Consider the following 18,658-nt stretch of genomic DNA (forward strand, 5'->3'; position numbering starts at 1 on the left):
GACCAATAGCATGACCTGATTAGATTATGAGGGGCATCACGGAAGTGGAACCTCAGAAAGGTGCTTGTGCAATAGCAGATGACTTAGACATATACCAAGTCTTTATCGTTCAGTGCTTCAATTAAATCGATAAGGTGAGAAAGTTGTTCTCATGGACACCACATGATTTCACACCAGGTAATAATAATCGTCGTCTTGAGATGTACAGTTATCAGAGTGTATGGAATAACAAAGAAGATTATCTGCACAAATTAGTAACTTCCGATGGAAATTGAATTTCGTAACTGAATCATAACCAGTCAGGATAGTGGTTGCGTCTTGAGTAATGTTCATGGTTTCCAAAATAAAACCTCAATGTGCAGAGTGTTATTTCTGAGGGTGATCTATCATGACTGTGTATTTCGAGGTGAAAACATTACTCCGAAACATTGCTACGCTGAAGTCCACGAAACGAAACTGAAATTTGTCCGTAAACATGTAACAATGGTCAACAGACTTGGAATTCTCATGTTCCACCATAATGCATGTCTACATATTGCCCAAAGGTCAGTGAAAGTTCTCTACAAGATGCAGCTCAAAACCATTCTTCCACTATTCTGACTTGTCTCTCACCTTCTGACATCACGGTCACTTCTCAGCAGGGAAGAATTTTACATAATTGAGGGCTCCTTCACATATGACTCATTGGCGTCTTCTGAAGAGGATAACAGGAGCACTTGTCCCCCCTCCCGCTCTGAGCTTGAATAATACATTATATTTCTTATATATTAACATACTAAAGAAAATCGTGAAAGTCAGGTATCGGTGGAGAATCTACTCAATGCCCGAAACAATATCTTAATTAACGCTGCTACTTGGATTCGTTACCTCCTCCGTCATAGCAACCAATCACTACCTAAGCGATAATGTGCGAACACAATAGTTATGTCATTTGAATTCCGTTGGTTTTCGTTGGTTCCTATATGCATGAGTATATAAGAAGGATCCCACGAAACGATTAGGAAACAGCTTCACTGAGTAGTAGTAAATTGAATATAGCAGCAATCTACAATACACCAACATTTAATAATAAATGAATTTCAAAATAGATATATGTAGAATATTCACTCTGTAAAACTCAGTCATGGCACTTATATCCAAATATATCAGTTTTTCTTTGAGTTTTGTTAGAGTTAACACGCAACAGTTGACAGCAATCAGAGAAAACAAGTGTAAGATATAATAAGAAACTATGTTTTTGTTTTCGATAAATGTACACCCTCTCAAGAGTTTGCACAATCTTTGACGTTATTTCTATTATTGAAACCGGAAGTCGTAGATCCATCCTTATCGCTTTAAATACTGGATTCATATATTCTGGAGGCTTTCCGTCATTTTGTTAATGTTTATCAAAACTCGCTAGTACATCATTTCTTATTAATCTTTTCAAATTTGAAACTTAAGTTTATAGAATGCCTAATTTATTGATACTTATTCATAGATTTGAAAGGTCTTATTAAACGCTTAGAGGAACATGGGTTTCAAATTAAATGCAGAGAAAACTAAATACGTGAAAATTCCCCTGATTGTAGTACTGAATACGCCAAATTTCAAATAATACTTTCCATAAAATAAATACTTTTAAATATCTATCGATCAACATTAACTGATGAAAACCATATTCACGAAGAAATTAAAAGTCGACTAATAAAGCTGAGAATTCGTGTTATTATTCAGTTCAAAATCTTCTGTCGTCGCCAATTTTGTCGAGGAAGTTGAAGCTTAAAATATATAAAATGATAATCATATCTTTTCTTCTGTATGGTTGCGAAACATGGTCGCTTACTCTGAGGGAAGAACATAGACTGAAAGTATTTGAGAACAAGATCCTGAGACGAATATTCGGACCCAAGAGGAACGGGAATGGGGAATGGCGGAAACATCCTAACGAGGAACTAGATAATTTATACGATTTACCAAACATTGTTAGAGTCATGAAATCTAGGAGGCGTAGGTGGGCAGGTCATGTAGCCAGACTGGACGAAAGTAGGAACGCTTTCAAAGATTTAAGTGGAAATCCATTCGGAAAATGACCATTAGGAAGGCCTAGGCGTAGATGGGAGGACAGCATTAAGATAGGTCTCCTAGAAGAAATAGGAATACAAAGTAGAAAACGGATTCAGTTGGCTAAGGCTAGAAGTCAATGGAGAGCTTTTGTGAATGCGACCTTAAAGAAACGTGTTTCATAAGTCATAGAGTGAGTTAGTTTTTCATATTTGTGTTAAACGAAGAATGAACTCTTAATAACATAGACATTTTACAAATGTATACAATTATCACAAAAATATGCAAGTTGCCCACAAGATTATTTTAAAATTATTTTAAAGTCTTCGTTGCAGTATTTACGATTAAATTTTGTACTGTTTTGTCCTCTTGTGTTAAGGAAGAAGATACAAAGAGTAAAGAGACGGAAAAGAAAATACCGAAGAGATTGTAAGGGTAATTAATAAAATGATCTGATAACGGCTAAATCCGTTGAGTCGTTGCTATAAACTAGGGTAGATAAAAGCACGATAAAAGCAAAGAGGAGCCGGAAGGAAAGATGCTACAACGAGATAAAGATTAAGAGGTTAATTGCAGGATGGAAAATAAAAAGAGAGAAAACAATGCAGGAGAACATAAAAGAATATAGATTTCTTTCTCCGCTACCAACGAAATTAAAACGCCATTATTTTTTTTTTTTTTTTTTTTTTTTTGTCGGTTGTTGAAAACCCTGCGTTAAGTGTGATGGATTATCTTCTATCTTTCGCTTTTTGTTCAAAATTTAACCTGAAAGGGAAGTAGATTATAAGAGATAGCCCAGATATTTAACAAGATTTTCTTTTTAAATAAACAAGTGAGTTGAGTTTCATATTGTTAAATTAGGATAGATTCCGAACTACATAGAACCCATATTCTAGCTAGAAATAAGCATCCTAAGATAGAATCCAAAACACGGGACCCTATATTCTAACTTAAGGTTAGTGTAAAGGGACAAGTTTTGCCGATAGATGTCACTACAGTCTTCCTATCTCTCCCATGTATTTTTTTTACCTTTCACGAAAATTTACAATTTCTTTTATAAATTTCAAACTAGAGACTTCAAATTTTTAGAGAAGGAACTTCATAACCTATTAAAGGGAACAATCCGTGCCGATTTTCTTTATTTAGAATTTTCTTCATTGTTGAAACAGTTTCATTGTTAAAGATTTGGATATCCATTTGAACAATCAAGCAATTTCAACAATGAGGAAAATTCTAAATAAAAAAAATCGGCACGGATTATTGCCTTCGATAGATTATGAAGTTCCTTTTCTAAAAATTTTAAGTCTCTAGGTTGAAATTTGTAAGAGAAATTGTGAATTTTCGTGAAAGATAAAAAAATACATGGAAGAGATACGAAGACTGTAGTGCCATCTATCGGCAAAACTTGTCCCTTTAAACCAACCTTAAAGTAATATATGTTTCATTGCGTAAGCATATTAAGATAGGCTTCCGAAATACAGATATCCAATATACTACGTAAGAATAATACAGGGTGTTTCAAAAAGAACTTTACAGCTTTGAAAACTCATATTGATTTATTGATTTAGCTTACAAACATGGTTTCGGTGTTTCAGACGTGCGGGGACGACCTGAAGATTTGTTGTGTCTTACCGAACATCCAGTTTCAATGAAACACTTATGCTACTGATAAATAGTAGGCCTACTGGGAGGATCTTAACCATACTTTGTACGAAAATTATGTTGCACAGTTGTCGCAGACTTAGATTCTTCAAACCAAAACACACAGCTAACACGCTCGGGACCAGTAAAAGGAGCCATCTTTTGCTGCAACCTCCGCTAGCGCTTCTAGTGGCTTGTTTCTGAACTAATGTACAACGTGAGTCAAAACTTGATATATTTTGCTACGAAATGACAATGAAACCATGTCTGTAAGATAAATGAATCAATCAAAATTGTAAAGTTCTTTTTGACACACCCTGTAGATTTAACAAAAAATCATGCTAAGACATCCGAATTAAAAGAATTCAACATTCTAATGATAAATTTATTAATAAAGATAAACATGTGTTCCTGTTCAGCATCGCAGAAACGGAAGTCCATCAATGGATTCTATTCTGCACTAAGCGAATTCAGTCAATTGCGCGTATAAGCAACACATCTTTCATAGATTTTCTTCACATCTCACAAATTTATCACCTTAAATCATTCTTGATCCATTCAAATTGCTCTCCAACCAAAAATCTTTCTCCATTCATGAACGTTTTCACCCCTTGTTTTCTATATGTTTATTTTTCGTCATTTCAATACGCATCAGTTTATGTTTATCCAAATGAGTTAGCGACCAACTTTTGCATTCATATACTACATAAAGGAAAATTAATTGTTGTTAGAGTTGAATGTCAAATTTCTTCGTGCCACAAGAAATTACGATCAGACAGATAACTCTTACTTTATTGATGTGCTTCCAGTACTGACTCTGTCTGTTGTTTACTTACTATCTTGATTGGATCTCGGTATCTTTTTGTTCACGTTATTACGTGACTGCACCTGATCCTCTAACACTATCCAAAATAGTATACTTTGCATAGGTAATTCAATCCGAGTCAACACACTTCTTCGCGTTCTGAATATATAAACATTGGCAGTGAAAGTTAACCCGGTTTGTTTCTTTTTTTATCAATATTTTTATATCAATACCAAATCAGTACTGTTAAACAAGTATAGTTCTGTTAAGAAAGTCTACAAATTTTAATCGAGTTATTAAATTTCGGGAGTTCTGACCAGGCCCGTATCCACGGGGGGGCCAGCCCCTCCTAAATTTTGGCTGGCCCCCATAAAATTTCACGGTAGGCTTGCAAATGAACTATAATATGGTGATGAAGTATAATATGATTGGGTCGGGCCCCCCTAACTTCTACCGGCCCCCCCCCCTAAATTTTTGGGCTGGCTACGGGCCTGGTTTTGACTCAGCGGACCCCTTTCCCCCCCTCGTGGGGAGGAGTACGTGATATATAAGTAAAGGTAGTCTTAAAGGACGGCGAGGTTCGTGTCTATGAACAGACATTGAAGCAAAATGTGTAAAAGACATCGAGAAGTGTATTTTGCCATTGATTCAGCGTTCCAAGAATAAATTGAACTTTACTATTCAATTGGAACCGGAAATAGTCAAAATTGACTATCAAGTCCGGTTTCAATATTGGTTTTCTTCGAGTGCAAACGGCGATACATAGAAAGTGATAAAATGGATGTTTGCTTAAATTTAGGATCCCAAGAATAGTTTTCGTTTCGTCTTTTCTATACGAAGAGAGAAATTAACCGTATTGAGAAGGGAAATCCGTAAATTCCGTCTGTTGTTGGATGCTGCTACTTACTTCTAATCCTGGTACGTATGTTCCGTACAGAGTTTCTAGATGCTGCTACATATTTGTAATCTTTGTACGGATGTACCGTACAATTTGTTTACATGCTGCTACGTTCTCAGTTATCTTCGCCATGTGTTTATTTTCAGCCAGAAGAGAAATATAAATCGAACTCAAAAATAGGGATAACTTATGTCCGTATAGAGCCAAATAAGGTTTATAAAATACATAACCATGATTTTCTGTATCCTGCAGATGCTGTCGGAGGATACACACACAATTTCCGTTTGTTTGCGGCTATACAGATTGGTCCTGGCTAATCAACAAAACTGTATGTAGCCTGGTATAGAAAATCTTGTGTGTGGTACATAATTCTGCTAAATTTCGCCTTGTCAAATTTTGTAGCCTAAAATGCAGCTTTCTTCTCTTTCAACGTATTAAAACAGGAAATAGTAAAAACTAGTCCTCTACAATAATAATTTCAATACATAGAGAAATACTGCTTTCGGTACAGGATAAGCGTCCGAGAGAATGATACCGGTTTTAATGCAACCGGAAGTTATGGATCTACTGCTTCCGGTTGCATATTGAAGCATATTGAATTGGCATGGTTTGAAACCATATCGTACCTTCACAATGTACAACGGAACTACGCATGTTTTATTTGTGTGATATTAACTTAGTTTCTACCACTTATTTTTGTGATATTAATTTCGTTTCTATCCTTTATTTTTGTGATATTAATTTCGTTACTATCATTTATTTTTGTGATGTTAATTTCGTTTCTATAATTTATTTTTGTGATGTTAATTTCGTTTCTATAATTTATTTTGGTGATGTTAATTTCGTTTCTATCATTTATTTTTGTGATGTTAATTTCGTTTCTATAATTTATTTTGGTGATGTTAATTTCGTTTCTATCATTTATTTTGTGGTGTTAATTTCGTTTCTATCATTTATTTTGGTGATATTAATTTAGTTTCTATCATAATTAAAATAAATAATTGGCTTTTTCACTTACCTGAATCAAAGTAGACTTCGCTAACCAAAATCCATCTGGAGGCGAAAAACAACTGAATTTTGACGAATCGTCCAACCCCATGGTGAAGCTTAATCGATACATTTCGAGCTTTTTCTATCACGGTATCTGGCATATAAGAGTAGACTATAGGCCTGCCGTTGAAGAATTTTCCTCCTATGCTAAACGATATTTTAGCCTTTGAGAATACCTGTATACAAATAAAATATATAAATAAATATCATTCATGTTCTCAGGTTCAATTATGGATATATTTGGATGTCTTGCCCTATAGCATAACATGCGCCCTACAATTTATTTAAGCAATTCATTAAATTATCGTAATTCATTCACTTATCTGTTGACACATAATTGTATGCTGGTAATGACAGTAAAGGGGATCACACATAGCAGATGTTAATTCCAGGATGTTGTCTCTTATCTAACCACTCATGTATAACTACAATTTCACATCTTTCTTGCAACACTACAAAATTGCATATAGATATACATTGTTAAAATCACCGTTTCCTATATAGAAGTAAACGGATTGACCCCTTAACGAACTAGAAGGAGATAATTTCTCTAGCTGTCTACAGCCAAAAACAGAACTCAAAAGTTCGCCTTCGTTTAAGACTTACTGTATTGAATAACGGAGGGAAGAAAATCGTCGTTATTCCTTAATAGTTTAACAGATTGAATCCATTAACAAGCTTGGTGGAGATAATTGATCTAGCTATGTACTACAAGAAAAATTTAAAAGACATTATCGTTCAATCATTATCGTGTCGACTTCCGAAAATAACAAATATTTATAGTTTTATTGAAATTCAGAATATTTATTGCTTACTCTTTTTCTTTTTTCTTTCTGCAGAAAGATTTGCGAATCTCCGTTCCTTCTTGAAGTCAATTAATTGTATTCAGGGACTAGAAATATTTAGTCCCTTCTGTCTCTTGCTCGCTGGCACGTCCACCCACCTTCCTTATATTATTCCTCCCTATAAAGGCTCCGAAACGACTAGATTTATTTTTTTTTTCTGAAAAAACGACCACTTAGAACGAAATAATTCCAACAAATTTGTCTGACGTTGAAGTTCAACTAAACTGAAAGCCAGTACAGTAATTGTTTTGGGACTCCACCTCTGTACATTCTCTGTACAAAGGAGCCATTGTTCTGTTCCCATTTTAATGTATCCAATTAATTGATTTTATTGTTTATTAGGAAGAGAATTAAGTGAACATATCCCCCTATATTTTTACTCTCAAAGTTTATCCATGAATTTAGTAGAGGTTTGTAGAACATTTTGGTAGCGTGATTAATATTGTGAAGAACATTATATAAACAGTGTATTGTATGTGTATTGTTATTGAAATTCAGTATTTGTAGAATTCCTCATGCTTTTTAAAACCAAAATAACAGCCTACTTTCACCCGTTTACATAAAGAAAAAAATAACAAATCACTAAGAAATATTGTTTATTATTACGTTTATTGTATTATAAAATTAAGATGTAAGAACCAGACATTTTTAAAGTATCTTTATTTGTATGTGCCTAAGAGTTTTTAGTTACAAGACTTCATTGAGATGCTGATGAACATTAATAATAATAATAATAATATTAATAATAATAATAATAATACCCTGCTCATGTTAGACGTAAACAAATGAGATTGGCAAACTTACAATAAGAAACTTGCTTTCATCGGTCAAATATTGCTAAATGTTCACAAGGTCCTTGATTTACTAAAATAATGCAGATAATATCTCCTTTCCAAAGCGGACTCAAACATCACAGTGCTCTCAATGTTGCTATAAACGGATTGTATGACGTCAGATCCTCGTTCAAAGTCAGGTGCCAATTCGGCTGCCTTGCACAATACTTCTTTTCCAACATATCGCACATTCAGTGCTCACTAAAGTCCACTTTAAGTCATTTTGGGGCAAATTTAGTCTTTAGAATCCCTAGCTGAAGCTTCTTTTAAAGTTTGGAAAATTCATAATAGAATATTGTACGTTTAACTTAAAATGTTAAAAGAAGTTATTTTAGTTATTGTTTTGAGTCTTTGAACCTCGGGGTGTTGATGACATTCGTCCCTTCGGTCGTCCGCTGGGTGTTACTGTTATAATATAATATACTGTTATAATAAACGTGGTGTGTTGGAAAATAAGTACCAAACTTTTGCTGTAACATCTTTATTGCTCATTGTACAACATTTTAAGCACTGTTCTTCTCAAAGTAGTCCCATCTACTGGCAATATATAATTCCCAAATTTTCTTCCGTTTTTGATAAGCCTCCTGGAACACACTTCCTTAGATGCAGCTCTCTTGTCGCATTTTCCTGAAACTCCTCTGTGGTTTGGAAACGTCGTCCTTTCAAAATGATTGTAAGTTTAGAAAACAGGAAAAGTCTGCTAAGGCTAGAAGCGGGGAGTAAGGTGGATGGGATACAACAGGGATCGCCTGGTTTCCAAGATAACTGCGACGGGAATAATTTAGTTTCCGGGGGTGGGGTGAGTGTGCACATTGGCACGGTGCATCATCCGAGTCTGGTTTTCCCAAAATTCAGGCCTCTTCCTGCGCATTACATCCCTCATATAAGCTAAAATGTCCTGGTACAATTGTTTGTTTAACATCTGACCACGTGATACAAATGCATGATAGACAATGCTTTTCATTAAAAAAAAAAAAAAATACACACAACCAACACTACCTTGATCTTTGACCAACTCATTTGTACTATATTTAGACTAGGAGGCCCTGAATGAATTGATATGTCTCTGTAAATATTTTGTCAAGTTTATAGTAAATTTTCAGACATACATACGTCGTTCTTCAAACACTTTCATTGCCACTGCATCATTCATCCATCGAACAGGTTGTGCATGTTCTCACTTCCGCGGCTGTAACGCGCCAACTAACAGTCATAGCGAAACGCGGTTAATTTGTTGTCTAAACCTGATGCTAGATGCGCTTAGTAGCTACAGCGTACTCCCTCTGCCGGTGGGCTCGCCATTTTTAAACTGCAGTTTATTTTTGAACAGATCTCGTATTTATGTATACTGTACAAACTTCAAATTTTTTCCTCTCACAACTTTGTTACGAGTAACTTTGTACTCTGAACACTTCATATGATAGACTGATATAAAAACTCTATAGACTAAAGGCAAAATACTGGCAGAATTTTGGTTGTTTTAAAATTTATTATATAATTTTGAAAAGTATCGAATATCGCCTCTACTGCTTTCGTTATTTGTACATACATCAATTTGATCAATCAGGTTAGCAAAGAATAAATAAATTTATCCATGTATAACTACCTATAACTACCAACATTCAGAAATATATCTATGAATAATTATTCCTATACTATAATTAGAATTCTGTAATTTTAATGCAGATATGAGTTAGTAATCCACTCACCTGCACGTCTTTAGTAAAATAGTTGTTTGTGTGAAGATTGACAGATGTAAAATTCCTAATTTGGTCAAATTGGAAAATCATTTCCACGTAATGCTTCATCAGTGTTTCGTTTTTCCAACCAACCCAACCAGTTTCTGGAAAGAGACCATAATTAAATGTTAGTATTACGTTTTCCGTTTCACGTTCCACGATTATATCGGCTAGACTAAAGGAGACTGTGATTATGAGAAATGAGTGAAATGGTGGAATGAAGAAAGTGGGAGGAAACGAGAGAACCTCGACAAAACTCGTGCACGCGGTGCTTGTCCACCATAAAACTCACTTGGCGCAAACTGGAATCGAACTACGGACACCACATAACAGGGTGTGAACGCTCTATCACTGAACCAACGCGGTCTCAGTGTTACGTTTTTTAACCGATACTATAGTCATTACGAAATCATTATATCTCGAAAACATTGATCTGAAAAATTAGTTGATTCCGAAGAACAAAGTACAGTAGAGCGTCGATTATCCGAACGTCGGTCAACCGAACGACCGCTTAACCGAACTGTGTACTCGCTCGCACCTGTTACTCTCCCACCCTACCGTCCATCATCCCCCTCACTCCCAAACCAAGTTTCCCACAGTAGTCGCCGCACTGAGCCACCGCTGGCGGAACATTGCTTCTAATGCGGCCTTCATAAGGCGCTGCTGACCGGCCAAGCCGCCAGTCGCTGTGTTTCAACAATCAGCACACTTCTGTCGGTTTGGCACTGGCTGTAGAAGTACAGTACAGTACAGTACAGTTCGATTATCCGAACAAACCAGTTTTCCGAACACCCATGTCCCCCAATTACTTCGGATAATCGACGCTCTACTGTAATTAAATTACTTCTTAAATACAGTTTTCAAATTTACTTTTGACTTGCTTCTTCCTTAAAATATAACGACTGCAAAACTACATTAATAAACTTACTTCTAGTCACGACATTACAAATGATTTATAAAGTGTGTCCGGAAACTAATGTTACCAAATCTACAATTATGAAAGCATAAACATTTATTTACATAATAATAAGAATACTAATATCTTTGTACACTAAAATTCTTTAAAATATTGTCTTTCTGACCGGATATATCTTTGCCAGCGCCATTTCCAAGTACTGTTCAGGAAGTGTGCTTAATGCTTCTTTCATATTGACAACTGTTCTGTAACGATTTCCCTTCAGGGGGATTCAAACGGGTAAACAAAAAGAAGTTAGCGAAAGCCAAGTCGGGACAGTAGATTGGCTGAGGCAGAGGTAGATTTAGCCAGTTAGTTGCATCGCAGCTTGTACAAGAGACGAAATAGAAGTTTACGAAATCGCCCGTCTTTTAGCACCGAGAGCTCCGAGACAACTGAGCAATCACTAGCTCGGTAGTTGATACAGCTCCCATCTCGGCGGACTTAATGCGCTGCAATTCGCAGTCCTTACAATAAAATGTTTGACATTACATTTCGGACAAAGCATGTGTATATACAGTATGGCGCTAAATTCGTTCGTTGTACAAAAGCACAGGAGTGATTCCTGAGAGTAAAACAAACAAAAAAGTTACAATAAACATAGGGCGAAAACCCCATCTTTTACGTGTTATAGGCTGCCAAAAACATGCAAAAATGATTTTTAAAGGCACATAGCTCCAAAACTATGGGATCTACTGTAGTCGGGTCAAGACTTCACTTAGAAACTAGTATGTGCTCAATTCAAAGGTACATGTTTTAGAATCCTAATGTACTCACGCAACATTTTTTGTGGAAGTAGTTGGAGAGTACTTTATATCACAGGCCCGTAGTCAAACTCTATAAAAATTGTTGTGGAAGCACCTCAGGATTCTGAAACACGCATTTTTGGATAGGGCACATACTAGTTCCTAAGTAAAGTCTTGACCCGACTACAATAGTCCGCATAGTTTTGGAGCTATGGACCTTTAGAATTCATTTGTTTATGTTTTCGGTAGCCTATAACACGTAAACGATGGGATTTTCGCCCTATGTTTATAGGAACTTTTTTGTTTGTTTTACTCTCAGGAATCACTCCTCTGCGTTCGTACAACGAATTTAGCGCCATTCTATATATTGTACTAACAATGTGTTTTGCTCCATCAATCTACGATTAACTTCTCCATTGATTTCGTTTCTTTCCTTCTTTTAGTATCGTTACTCTAAAAACAATTCTTGCTCTTTCAGTCTGATCAGTTGGTTCCTTTAAATTTTACCTGCTCTGTTCTGTGTCAGTCCTCAAGATTGGTCTGCTTAATTTGTAAGCTTATTAGACTACTTTAACATTATATGTGGTGTCATGTTCACTAGTAACGACAATTATCAACACTATTTATTCATAGTATTATCCAATCTCGCCAACTGAAACCGTTATAAAGCGAGGCTACTATAAATAGAGCCACCGTTTCAGGAATGCCACCTTGTTCAGTGTCAAATTCTTCGAAATTTATATTATACTATAACACTTTACAATCCAAACTTAAGTTGTTTCATATCCCTTTGGATTGAGGATTTTTCGCCCTAAAATAATTGCAAATGGATTATGCCGTTCTTCGGTCCTACGAATGTTCAAAGTACACTGAACTTCAAGAAAAATGTACTTAAATTAAAGTTACATGTAATAATGTAATAATTATTACGCAACTACAATGTAATAAAATTAAAGTTACATAAACCTTTATTACTTTTAAAAGGAATAATATTGGCTTACTTGGAAGTAGTGGAAAAGGAGGAAAGATATTAATGCTAGGAATCAAGTTCCCTTCCGTAATAACATGAAGAAGTACTGGTCTTTGTATCTGCATTTTTCTTTTGTGGTTCATGTGTGGATTCCAAAACAACGTTTCTATTCCAGGACAAAATTTTCCTCGGATTTCAAGTTATTTAAGTTTTGAGGCGTTCGATTTCACGAAGCGATACTGCATTTAATTTCTCCCACTTTCTTCATTCCGCCATTTCATTCATTTCTCATAATCACCGTCTCCTTTAGCCTAACCAGCATAACCGTGTGAAGTAAAACTTAGAGATTTCATTTGATTTTTTTTCAAATTATCTGCTCTTTTGATTTTTTTTTTCTTTGTTGAGACTTGTCAGGTAACAAAACAGAACTTCGTATTTTTGGTGATATGTGTCGTAGTTGCTACATTTGTTACTTCAAACTATTAAGAAAGATTGTCAACTGGAAAGGTTATGAGTTATGGGCGCGGCTATTATAGAAAATGGCAACACGGTCATTATACAAAGCACTCCGACGGCATCTTAACTCAGAAGGTTTCTAATTTGTACTTTCTTCTTTAGGAGTGCCCTTTTGTTCATGAGAAAGTTGTTTGCAATCTATATTATATTTATATTTCCTTCACTTCAAAGGTACTTGATTCTTCTATCTTTGTTTCCTTTTGACATTTGTCATGCTCTAGTAGTGCTACGTGCAGTGTTTGTCATAATGTTACCAGTATTTTTTAAACTATTAACACTAGCATCCGACTAGGTAAGTTATGAGAGTGGGTACTATATACGAGGAGAAGTTGGAAAATTAATTTCTCCTTTTTTCCCAACAAATAGCAAAACAATGGAGTCAAGACATCGATTTTGATGACAAAGCATCCATGCATGAAATACTGATGTACGATCAAGATTCTGTAGGAAGCAGGGGGTAAAAGTGAGGGGGAACGCGGGAGGACGCCGTCCTCCCACTTGCAGAAAATATATATGGCGTCCTCCCACTTTCTAAAAATTACAATGGAAAAGATATTCACGGGGGGGATGGCGTGACGTCATACGTCTCCCTGTGACGTCATGCGCCCCCTACCTTTTCATATCCACTTTTATACCTGGTAGGAAATACTATCAGAGTGCTACCAGAAAGCTCCATTCATAGTACTTTATTTCATCATGTCTTTCTTCTGGAGTACTATATGTATTATTTTCAGTTTAGTTCCTGTAAACAAGATATTTAGTAATTGCTACCAAATGTTTTAGCAAATGAAGTTTGGTATAGGACATTTGGTTGAATTCACTAAATGCAGGTTTAGTATTTACAACAAAATTAATTAGTTCCAAGAACCAAACTTGGATCATTTTAAGCAAATAGTTTGGTATTCCCAACCAAATCCTACACGGTACTGGTAACCAAACACTAGATTGTTGCAACCCAACAAATTTTAACCAAATTGTTTCCTGCTGGTACAAAAAACATTTGGTTTGTGCTATACTGACCAAATGATATGGTCAAACTACCAATTTTTGTTCAATCTGATCAAACATTTTTTCAGTGTAAACACACCAAAAACATAATATTCACAACCCCAGGCGTATACAATCAACTGTGAGACGAAACTGATAACGGCAATTGCGCGGGAGAAACAAACAGTTATTGTAGCCAGCTCTCCATGTCGTTAGCGTCAGCTCACTAGAGTAATCAAGGGTAACAAATCAGGCATTAAAGCGATCTACCGAAAATGTCTCCGCGAGCTACTAGTTACTCGCGATCCGCGGTTTGGCGATCACTGACTAAGGCTAAATATTTCCTAGAATAAAGTGTCTCAGTGTTATCGGAATACAACTACAATTTTTTTTTGAAAAAGACTAACTTTAGCAAAATATATAAAAATACCTTTTCCAAGTCCAAGTTCAGTTGCCTTAAAATTATCAGCACCAATTTCTCCATCCACCAGTTTACCTAAACCGCCGAAAAGCAAACCGTTTCTCCGTTCTCCGTCATAGAAAGAGTCTCGAAGATCCATTCCAGGCTCTCTATATGATCCTTCGGGAATCTGGTACGTAACAACACCGTCTGGAAAGAAGAAAAATACAGGTTAATAATGATAAATATCAGCGTAGTTTCAACTTAATAAAAAGTTTAACGCTGATAATGATATTTATCGGCTTACAATATTTGATAGACGAGATGTGTTCAACATGAATCAAACCTTATTGTTTCCCACGTAAACCAATGAGCCCCGGAGCACGCGCGGATCCAGGACCGACTTCTTGGGGGGAGGGGAGTTATCATACTGCTACTTTTAAGGGCTCCAAACTTTGGGATGGGTTTTATTTACATATATAAAATAAGGAAGTTTCCTTTTCCTGTGGGGGGTCAATCGCCCCGATCGCCCTCTCCTGGATCCGCCCCTGCCCGGGAGACTATTCTCAGTGTACATGTAGAGGGGACACTCATGAGTAGTCGTGACTTTTTCCCGCCCGCAGAAAGATTCAGTCATTAGCAGTAGACCACCGAGAGAAAACATGTACTAAGACGTCTTCGGATTTAAGTTTTTCATAAAATAACAGAAAAACTTGAGCAGCGATATTTCATCAAATTTTGCCAAACGCTTGACGATACGTAAGCGGAAATCATTCGATCGGATCTGTACATTCAATTTTGAACGAGAATTTTAGCACGAGGAGAGTGTCCGCGAAATTCGATTCAGGGTTTCATCGCCAAACATAACATTCTAGTGTGTGTCGTCAGACTCCCTACTCACCCGACATGGCTGCGTGTGATTTTTGGTTATTACCCATGACAATAAAATGGATCCGATTTGAGTCAAGAGAAGACATCATGCGGAAAGCGACCGCACGGTTGCTCTCCATTCCCCACACCCAACAAAAAAAAAACTTCGTTCCAGAAGTGTTTCCAAAAATGGCGGGAGCGCTACAAAAAGTGTGTGCATTACTAAGGTGACTACTTTGAAAGGAATTAGTGTTTCGGATTTCCATATCAATAAATGCCAACCAAAGACTCGACACTTTTTGAACACACCTTGTATTATTAATTACTTTAGCACACACACTCTCATCACTGCAAATTTTAAATATGTCGAGTAAAGCCGAAACGTTAGCGCACGTAGACCTGTATCTTTCATTTCGTCCCATAGTCACCGTGCATGATCTCAGATGTTCTCGTTTCGCCAAAGTTATTCCTTACAATTACACATGTTTCCCATGTTTCCAATGTTTCCTTTGTGCCAAATAGTTAACCGTACAATCTTTGCGTTCTGCCAAATGGTTATCGAGTACAATCGTACATGTTTCCATTCGGCCCAATATTAATCGTGTTCATCAATCCCAGATGCTTCTTGTCCGCTAAAAAGTAGGAGTACAACAACCTAAAATGTTTCCGTTTCGCCAAATAGTTATTGCTTACTGTTCCGCCTAATAGTTAATGCGTACAACCACAGATGCTTGGGTTCTGCCAAACGGTTATCTCGCACAATCTTAAATGTTTTAGATGTTTCCATTCGGCTAAATAGTTATCGGGTTCAATTCCAGATGCATCTGGTCCGATACATTGGTTACATTCGACCCGAAATTAATACATCCGAAATTCATTAAATACATCAAAATTATACTCATTATGCTTTTAAATTATTAGGATTGATTAATAATAAGAAGTGGTAAGGTCTTCAGTAATATTGAAACACTCTTGAAAATGTATTATTCATATGTAGACTCAAAGTTGGAAAATGCTGTTTTGTAATTTAGAACCCCTCGCAAGAAAAGTATCAACAATAAATTGAAAATGTTCAATCAACATTTCTTAGGTATTTGACATACCTAGGTATGAAGTGACTGGAATTTATCCCTCACCTGAAAACCATATACACTGGTAGACAATTTTAATATTTAGTCATTAGAACAAAGGCTTAGTTTTGCCGATTTGGTATTCCTTCAAAAAATACTTCAAAGTGAATTCGATTTTTCAAACTTTTATCATGATTAAACTTCCATGTTTCTTCAGCTAGAACTAAAACTAATAATATAGGTCTTTTCTATCGCAAAAAGTCTAAAACTAAGATAATACTGGTCACCAGCCTGGAAAATATGTTCTATGTATAACGAATTATGTGGAAAACATAAAATTTATATATGCACAACGTTCTGCAAAACAATAGAAAAACTGGTGTAAAAATATATGGTAATACTTGAACTCTAATTGGCTATCTGTCTGTTGTGTTGATAAATAAATAACTAAGCAGTCACAAAAAAAAAACTCAGATGCTTCAGTTCCGCCAAATAGTTATCGCGTATAATCATACATAAACCTGTTTCGTCAAATAGTTATCGTGTATAATCATAGATAAACCTGTCTCGTCAAATAATTATCGCGCATAATTATAGATAAACCTGTTTCGTCAAATAGTTATCGCGTATAATCATAGATAAACCTGTTTCGTCAAATAGTTATTGCGTATAATCATAGATAAACCTTTTTCGTCAAATAGTTATCGTGTATAATCATAGATAAACCTGTCTCGTCAAATAATTATCGCGCATAATTATAGATAAACCTGTTTCGTCAAATAGTTATCGCGTATAATCATAGATAAACCTGTTTCGTCAAATAGTTATCGCGTATAATCATAGATAAACCTGTTTCGTCAAATAGTTATCGCGTATAATCATAGATAAACCTGTTTCGTCAAATAGTTATCGCGTATAATCATAGATAAACCTGTTTCGTCAAATAGTTATTGCGTATAATCATAGATAAATCTGTTTCGTCAAATAGTTATTGCGTATAATCATGGATAAACCTGTTTCGTCAATAGTTATCGTATACGATGCCAGATGTTTCTGTTTTACCAAAGAGTTAGCACGCCAAGCATACAATACTTTAACCTTCTTCTACGTTAAGGAGCTCCCCTGTGACTGTAGAGTTTCCCTACGTGCCTTCTGCGCTAGAGACCCGGTTCGATTGTCCTACATCAAGCTGTGGGTCCATGTCTCATATAACCTCGCGGTTGAAAAGTACTTCAAATACTCTCACGAAGATGAAGCAATGCAAGTAGTTCTGTGAACTGACACAAATTCAACCCAGGGAAAACACTCTATCTTCTTGAATATTTAAGTTTCTACACAGCAAAAAATGAGGTGTTGAAACAACACAATTTGACTACCACTTTAGCGTGTTACTTGTGTATCAATTCGACACTAATACATCGCATTTAGAGCATAGCAAAAATACCTTGTTACTGGCTGTGATTATTTGAATAGTTTTTTACTGTTTGGTATGAGTAAAGCTTTGCGAAATACATTTCGCATTGATGGCAAGTGACTAATAACATTCTATGTTTTCTGTAATCGGTCACAATAATATTTTTGTAAACCTATGAATCATCTGGCAACAATTACACAGATAGCAGTGCTTCCATTTATTTTCTTTATTTGTCATTCTTGTGTCTTAGCACGTATAAGCAGAAGATGGCAGAGCTCTTCCTTATGTAACTGTTGTCAGACGATTTACAGGTTTACAACAAATTATTACGATCGATAATGGGAAACATAAAACATTATTCGTTACTTGGCACAAGTGCGAAATATATTTTGCAAAGCTTTGCTCATATTAAACGATAAATACCAATGCAAATTCTCTCAGGTGGTAACGAATTATTTCCGATATGCTCAGAAGGCGATGTGCTTGGTGCTGAAATACACAAGCAACACGCTAAAGTGGTAGTCATTTTGTATTATTTCAACACCTCATTTTTTACAATGTAATGTATTTTTAACAAAGAACGAAAAGAATAAGGGTAGCATTGAAGTAATCAGAACCTTAAAAATATAATAATAATAATAATAATACATTGTAGGGAGTAAAAGCTGCATTAGTATCTCCACACAACCGCCTGCTGTAGTTATGCATTTATCTAAGCGTATAAGAAATGCCTGGAAGGCTCTGCCATAAAAAGATTTGTCAATACACCTTAACTCTTCCAGGACAGCATGCTTCATCGTTATTTTAAAGATGTTGATTTCCGAAGAATTCTTTTACGAGCCCAAAAAGTGGAAATCACTTGATGCTCCTTAAGTT

The 18,658-nt window shown here is 35.8% G+C and overlaps 1 protein-coding gene across 1 annotated transcript in view; it reads right to left on the reverse strand.

Annotated features, from left to right (window-relative positions):
* Positions 1-18,658, reverse strand: part of LOC145689862 (discoidin domain-containing receptor 2-like) — a 581,986-nt gene that overhangs the window by 153,955 nt on the left and 409,373 nt on the right. Inside the window, exons 6-8 of the mRNA XM_081764130.1 lie at positions 14,459-14,638; positions 9,825-9,958; positions 6,406-6,613 (exon numbers count right to left, since the gene is read on the reverse strand). Coding sequence (XP_081620256.1) covers positions 6,406-6,613; positions 9,825-9,958; positions 14,459-14,638 — 522 coding nt within the window. The remainder of the gene's footprint in view (positions 1-6,405; positions 6,614-9,824; positions 9,959-14,458; positions 14,639-18,658) is intronic.

Source organism: Thermobia domestica, chromosome 7 (genome assembly GCF_964235325.1).
Source record: "Thermobia domestica chromosome 7, izTheDome1.hap1.1, whole genome shotgun sequence".
Taxonomy (NCBI): Eukaryota; Metazoa; Arthropoda; class Insecta; order Zygentoma; family Lepismatidae; genus Thermobia; species Thermobia domestica.